The sequence below is a fragment of the Papaver somniferum genome, chromosome 1, assembly GCF_003573695.1.
Source record: "Papaver somniferum cultivar HN1 chromosome 1, ASM357369v1, whole genome shotgun sequence".
Lineage (NCBI taxonomy): Eukaryota > Viridiplantae > Streptophyta > Magnoliopsida > Ranunculales > Papaveraceae > Papaver > Papaver somniferum.
In genome coordinates, this window is record NC_039358.1 from 223,915,623 (window position 1) to 223,923,901 (window position 8,279).

At 37.4% G+C, this 8,279-nt stretch overlaps 1 protein-coding gene across 1 annotated transcript; it reads left to right on the forward strand.

Moving 5' to 3' along the window:
* The first annotated feature begins 6,782 nt into the window (after positions 1–6,782).
* On the forward strand, positions 6,783–8,279 carry LOC113361398 (pentatricopeptide repeat-containing protein At1g63130, mitochondrial-like). The gene has a single exon (XM_026604655.1). It carries the CDS (start codon positions 6,783–6,785, stop codon positions 8,277–8,279), a length of 1,497 nt encoding a protein of 498 aa, XP_026460440.1.

Consider the following 8,279-nt stretch of genomic DNA (forward strand, 5'->3'; position numbering starts at 1 on the left):
ATGACGAATTCCCTTTTGTTTGACTTTTGATAACCTAGCTCATTCTTTATACGTTGTTTTTAACATTCAGTTTTTCCATACAATTAATTGTTATCTACTTATCTGGTTTACTTCGGGAGAATGTCTATTAACTCTGTTCTATGAGCGATAATTATGATATGTTACACCACTTTATGTTCCATTCTTTTTTCCAGTTTAAATTCTTTTTCCACTTTGTGTTACGTACATTAATCTTTACCTAGAGCGACGGTCTTTTATCTGGAGCAAAAATTCCGAAAGAGAATCCAATGGGAATCGTATGTTATCCCCAACGTAGTTAGAAGAACGAGAAGAAGAAGCCTTTGCATGACTAATGACTTACGAGCTGACTGTATCATTAATTTGGATATGCATGTTTGTATTAATTATGTAATCTCCTTTTCGTTACTGTTGTGAAGTAAACTTGGGTTTATACATGAAAATCATAAGAGATATTCAAAACGAAGCACATTACACCTTTCGATCAGAGTCTAATAAATAATCGACAGAAAAAAGTCTGAACAGTTATGTGATTTATTTTCTAGTGTTCCAAGTCTAAGTAAAGTTGATGCGGAAGATTAGAACTGAATTATGTCGTCAAACGTTGCCTCCCATGAACTGCTGATACCTTTCCTTCACGTAGGAGGTTTTTTCAACTATGTCCCAACAAGACCCTTGTGGCGGGCATAAGCGATGAACAGTACGCAAAAGTTTGCACACACGTAAGGCGTGGATCGATGATGATGTTGTACGTACAGCATAATGGTTTTTGAACTTAGTGGTGAAATGAGGCTGATGAGCATAAAAAATGACTGCATAGATTCTGTCATATATGGAATGCGTATTGTTCTAGGTATTGAAATTATTCCTATTCAGTGAATCCCCCGCAAATACCATTATTTTTCCTCTCATTCGCTCTGAGAAATCACTTGCATTTAACCTGCAAAAATCAACAAATTTTTAGATCATTTTGCGCGCTCTAAAAAATTTGCAAGACTTAAAATAAAGTTACCTTAAGATATTGCAACTGTTGGAACAAAGGAGAATATTTGGTTTCTCTATTTATGATTGGCTTACACTGCAAGAAAATATCCTCTAGATATGTTGTTCTCTATACGAATATGTGGCATGTATAGGATATATATATACACTTCTTGTAAAACCTTCATTGATAATAAGAAACCCTAATCATTCTTCTCCCGTGGACGTAGGCTATAGCCGAACCACGTTAAACTGTGTTTCTTCTTTGATCTGTTTTTAGTTAACTGCATAACATCTTATGCAGATCCAATATTGATTGCATAACATCTTATGCATACTGCATAACATCTTATGCATACCAACATGGTATCAGGGGATCGTTAACGATCCTGGCCGTTTCTCTGTAATCAAGTTTCGTTTTTCTGTGTGTTTACTATGGCACAATCAGATCATAATACTAGTTTGCGTTTAACCTCTGTCTTGCTGAATGATGTCAATTATGTCAGCTGGTCTAGGGATGCTGCTCTTGCTCTTGGGGGTAAAAGAAAGTCTGGGTATATTGGTGAGAATAGTACTTGTCCAGATGCTAAAGATCCAACGTACGAAGATTGGATTGCTGATGATCAACTGGTTCGCACGTGGCTTCTCCAGTCGATGGAACCACATATTTCGGAAATTTTCTTGTTTTCAGAATCTGCAAAGGATTTGTGGAAGTCTGTTGCTAGTCTGTATGGCTTACGGAATAATGTTGCTCGGGTGTTTGAGCTGAAGCGTGAGATTGCTCAGGCTGCACAAGGTACGAAAGGTTTTACTGAGCATTTTGGTTATTTAAAAAGGAAGTGGGATGAACTGGATACATATCGTCCTCATACAACTTATGCCAAAATTCTCTTAAAGAGGGTTGAGGAGGATAAAATTTTTGATGTGCTCAGTAGCCTCACATCAGAGTATGAATCTCTTAGAAGCACTATTCTCATGAGTGCTGAATTGCCAAGTTTGTCTAGTGTCTGTGTGACTGTGCAACGTGAAGAGACACGCAAGAAAGTTATGAATCTTGTTTCTAAAAGCATTGTAGACCTGGATGCTGCTGAATCCAGTGCTCTTCTGAGCTCCAGAGATGATAAACGAAGAGCCATGCCATTTGATAAGGACAAGACTTCTCGTGCTAAGGGTAAGAGAGAAGTTTTTCATTGTGATCATTGTAATAAAACTGGTCACACCAAGGATCGTTGTTGGGATATTTATCCTCATCTTAAAGCTAATTTTGACAAAAATAAGCTTGTTCGAGCTGCTGTAGCTGACAATTCATCCTTTACCATAGACCAGTTGAAGGATTTCTTTCACCAGTTGAGTAATAAGAATGAGCGCAAGGCCAACCATACTTCAGGTAACCTGCTAGCCTTTCTTACTACGCCTGTTTCCAACTTTCACATTTGGATTATTGATTCAGGAGCTACATATCATATGGCAAATGATCCTTCGTCAGTTCATGCATTTATTCGCAGCTCTCATAAAAATGTGTCTGTTGCTAATGGCTCTACTGCTCCTGTGCTGGGCAGTGGGAAAGTGCATTTTTTTCCAGATTGTCCGCCATCTAATGCACTTGTTGTTCCCTCGTTTCCTACTCAATTGTTATTTGTTGGTCAAATCACTAATTCTCTGAATTGTGATGTTACATTTACCCCTACCTCGGTCATCTTTCAGGATCGAAAGACGAAGAAGACGATTGGTAGAGGCATCTTTTCTCATGGATTGTAACTGTTACGCTCTAGTGACATGGCATGTCTCACTCACAGATCAACTCCGCAGTTTCTTTATCATCAACGACTTGGACATCTTTCCAGTCGTGTTTTGTCTAGGATTTTTCCCACTTTTTCTGTTCAGTCTCAAGTCTGTGATGTTTGCCAGATTTCTAAACAATCTCGTTTTCCATTTCCTACCTCTGTGACTCGAGCTACAATGCCTTTTGAATTAATTCATTCTGATTTATGGGGTCCTGCTCCAATTGATGCTTATGATGGGTATAAATATTTCGTTATCTTTATGGATGATTGGTCACGTGCTACATGGATCTATTTACTCAAATCCAAAACTGAAGTTTCATCTGTATTTGTAAATTTTCATTGTATGATCCGCAACCAATTTTATGCACAGGTTAAAATTTTTAGATCCGATAATGGCACTGAGTTTGTCAAAGGCCCTCTTCCAGGTTATTTGCGTAGTCATAGTATTATCCATCAAACTAGCTGTGTTGGTACTTCACAGAAAAATGGTGTTGCTGATAGGAAACTCCGTCATATTCTGGAAACAACCCGTGCTCTTATGATTCAGATGCATGTTCCAAAGAAATTTTGGTCTCATGGTTCTCTAACGGCCACTAACTTGATCAATCGTCTGCCTAGTCGTGTGCTTGAGTTCAAATCTCCATTAGAGGTTTTAAAACATCATCATACTGACATTTCTCATCTTAGAGTTTTCGGTTGTGTGTGTTATGTACATTTATAGGCAAAACATCGTGATAAACTGGATTCACGGGCAACTAAGTGTGTGTTCTTTGGTTACTCTTCTACAAAGAAAGGATATATTTGTTATCATCCACCCACTAGAAAGCTACATATTTCTCGTGATGTTGTGTTTGATGAAACAGTGGCTTATTTTCAGTGTGATTCTGGCAGTCGGTCTCAGGGGGGTGTTATACAGATTTGGCCCCACTTCCAGTTATTAATGAGATACCTACTGCAACAGATTCCCACAGACATAATGGTGATGGGGTAGAGTTGGTGGACTTACCTACTGCAGTGTTGGATGTGCATAATGAAGCAGTTCATGAAGAAGCTTCAGACAATAATGTTAATGTTACTGATGATAATACAGGACTACAAGATGTGTTGCATCAAGTTCCAGAAACTGAGGTTATGGTTCCACAACCAGTGGTACCAATTGTCAGAACCTCAAGTCGTGAGAAGAAGGCTCCAGAGAAATAAAAAGATTTCTTTACATATCATTCTGTTGCGTATCCTATACAAGCACATTTAACTAATGATCATGTAGGTTCTTCACACTCTTCATTTCTAAGTGCTATATCCAGTCATCAAGAACCTAAAAACTATAATGAAGCAAAGTCTAATCCAACATGGAGGGCACCAATGTAGAATGAGTTACGTGCCTTAGATGTAAATAATACATACAGTATTGTCAAGTTGCCTCCCGGGAAGAAGACTATTGGATGTAGATGGGTGTACAAAATTAAATACAGAAGTGATGGAACTGTTGAGAGTTATAAGGACAGATTAGTGGCAAGAGGTTTTACTCAGAGATATGGAGAAGACTACACAGAAACTTTTGCACCAGTTGCAAAGATGAATACTTTTCGTGTTCTTATGTCTCTTGCAGTTAATAAAGATTGAAAATTGTTTCAAATGGATGTGAAGAATGCATTCTTACAAGGTGATCTAGAAGAAGAGGTGTATATGAGTATACCACCTGGACACCCTCGAGAAGGAGAGAGCAATATGGTTTGCAAGCTTAAGAAGGCAATATATGGTTTAAAGAAATCACCACGTGCATGGTATGCAAAGCTAAGTTCAGTACTCATCCAGAATAAGTTCAAAAGGAGCTCTCCCGATTCTTCCTTGTTTATTAAAAGAAGTAATCTTGGTACAACTATAGTTCTAGTGTATGTTGATGACCTTGTGATTACAGGAGACAATCAACAAGAAATTAGAAATATTAAAGCAATGCTTCATTCCAGATTTGACATCAAGGATTTAGGAATACTGAAGTATTTCGTGGGATTAGAAGTTGCTTACTGAAAGAAGGGTATTTTTCTGCATCAAAGAAAATATGTGTTGGACCTGCTGAAGGCTACAGGAAAAATGGGAGTAAATCCTTGTGATACTCCTACAGAAATTGGCAACAAACTTGATAATGATGGTGATGTGTTAAGTGATATTGGGTCATATCAAAGGTTAGTAGGAAAGTTAATTTATCTCACTGTTACCAGACCTGACATAGCACATGCAGTAAGCTTAGTCAGTCGTTATATGCATACACCTCGTGTTAAACATCTAAATGAAGTAACTATGATTCTACAGTATTTAAAAGGATCACCAGGAAGAGGAGTTTTGATGACAAAGAATGAAGCCTATTCAATTTCTAGCTACTGTATAACAGCATATTCAAATGTTGATTATGTTGGATGTCCAGTTGATCGTGAATCAACAACAGGGTACTGCATATTCTTTGGTGGTAATCTGGTTACATGGAGAAGCAAGAAACAAAATGTTGTTTCTCGATCAAGTGCTGAAGCAGAATGTAGAGCCATGGCTTCAACAAGTTGTGAGATTGTTTGGCTGCGAGCATTACTTAAAGATTTGGGTTTTCTGTCACCTCAGCCAGCTAAGATGTTTTGTGAAAATCAAGCAGCGATACAAATCGCATCAAATCCCACCTTTCATGAGCGTACAAAGCACATAGAAGTGGATTGTCATTTTGTTAGAGAGAAGGTATTGGCCAAAGTAATATGCACTCCCTTCGTTCGTAGTCATCAACAACTGGCAGATGTTTTTACTAAGGGTTTACCTGTCAAGCAATTCAATGGAATTCTATCCAAGTTGGGCTCCATTGATATCTTCGCACCAACTTGAGGGGGAGTGTTGGAACAAAGGAGAATATTTGGTTTCTTTATTTATGATTGGCTTACACTGCAAGAAAATATTCTCTAGATATGTTGCTATCTATACGAATATGTGGCATGTATAGGATATATATATACACTTCTTGTAAAACCTCCATTGATAATAAGAAACCCTAATCATTCTTCTCCCGTGGACGTAGGCTATAACCGAACCACGTTAAACTGTGTTTCTTCTTTAATCTGTTTTTAGTTAACTGCATAACATCTTATGCAGATCCAATATTGACTGCATAACATCTTATGCATACCAACAGCAACCATTGGGTTGCCATTGCAATTTCAAGTAACCATCATCTGGTCTGTTATTTAGATGACAACCCAATAAATGGACAAGCACCAGGAGGATAATATGGTTCCCTAGCTTCTTCCTTTAGTACCCATTGACCATCAAATATATCGCATTCTTGCTCTTCATCCCTAGTACCATTGTAGTTCCCAAGCTTCAAATTAGTAGTACTAGTTGTTACGTTTTTCGGGTTCCCATCCAGTGAATCTTCTTCTAGAACCATTGATGATCTCCAACTTCATGAAGACTGAAGTCCTACAAAAAAACATCAACACTCTGTAAAAACAAAAATGCCTATCAAAAGCAATTTCTTGTTTATTATGTAGGCACCAAATGTGTGCTGGTATTATATTATTAGGGTGCCTTCATAAAGTTAAAGTACCAGAAAACTAAAGTCTGATGTTTCGATAGAAGAAGAAGGAAAGAAAGGATGAGAAAGTGTTGCTCTGGGCATAAGAAAGTGTTGCTGCTTACGAGTAGAGTCTTCTCAAATTATCGTCATGTCCATAATTATTATGGTACTAATAATAATAGAATATCACAACTTGAGCGTTTCGTGAGGGATGAGTGTAAATCAGGAAGGATCAAGAAGCTTGATGATGGTTTGAAATACTTTGATCATTGATTCTAGAAAGGCCTTTACCATCTACAAGTACATTTAATCATGTATTAGGATCATTATCCAAAATCAAGTGTCATTCAGATGTCATTTTGTTATATAAGAAGATGATTTTGGTTGGGATAAAACCTGATGTTTCTACAATCAACACTGTCATTAATTGCTGTTGCAAACTAGGCCAAATGAATCATGGGTTTTGTTTACTTGGAGAGATTACTAAGAGAGGTTATCATCCGGATACAATCACTTTCAATACACTGATTAAGGGGTTGTGCTCAGAAGAAAAGATTGATTTTTCTTTTGAAGTGTTTGGTAAAATGACTGACACAGGTATTCAACCTACTGCAGTTACATGTAATACTATTATACATGGGCTGTGTAGAACTGGTGAAGTGGGTCTTGCTCTTCGGTTGAAAAACGACATGTCGAGATGGAAATGCAGACCAGATGTCGTGTCGTATATTGTGATTATAGATACTCTTTGCAAAGGAGATTTAGTTGATGAAGCTTTGGTTCTCTTCTCTGAAATGCTTGGAGATTTTTATGTTGTGCCGGATGTTGTTGTTTACAATTCTTTGATCAAAGATCTTTGCAATTCAGGCCGCTTGACTGAAGCAAGGAGAATCTTTGATGAGATGGTTGGTAAAGGAATCTCAGGAAATATGGCAACCTATAAGGGTATGATTCACGGTTTTTGCCTACATGGTCGTTGGAAAGAAGCAACAAGATATTTTGATGAAATGATGGATCGAGAGATCTTACCTGATACAATAACCTTTAACATATTAATAGATTCTCATTGTAAAGATGGGATGACGGAGGATGCTTGGGGGTTATTTGAATTGATGGACAAGTTAAACATACAACCTAATCAGATTACTTATAGTTCAATGATGAATGGTCTGTGTTTGGCAGGTCGGCTGCAAGATGCAGTGAAGCTTTTTGACTCGATGGTCCACAGGGGCCTAGACCCAAATGAGTTCAACTACAATGTGTTAATTGATGGGTATTGCAAGAATCGGAAGCTGGATGAAGCTGTGAAGCTATTTAAGAAAATGAAACAAAATGGATTGCAAGTAACAACTGTTGTTTATACTACATTGTTGCGGGGACTATACCGTGATGGAAGATTTGAAACAGCGCAGAGTTTGTTTAATGAGATGCAATCTTGTGGTCAAAATCCAAATAAATTTACATATAGTACGGTGTTAAATGGACTATGCAAGAATGGAAAGATTGGGGAAGCAATAGTATTATTTGAGTCCATGAAAACTACTGGTATCTTACCTGATATTTACATGTATGCTATTCTTATACATGGTTTTTGTCAAGCTGGCAAGTTGGAAGATGCAAGAAAACTGTTTAATAAGATTCCAAAAGAAGGATTAGTTCCTAATGTAATAACATATAACACAAAGATGGATAGCCTCTTTCATAACAGGATGTTCTTGGAGGCTGAAAGATTAATCAGTGAAATGGAAGAGAAAGGTTGTTTACCAAATTCGAGAACCTATGATATCCTCATTAAGGGTTTTCTTAGACGAAATGATACTCAGAAGGCTCTGCAATATCTATGCAAGATGCGTGAAAGAAAATTTATGCCAAGTGATTCTGTTGTTTCATTGTTAGTAAACACTTTCTCAACCGATAAAATTAAAAGTCTGGAGGTATTGCAGTGA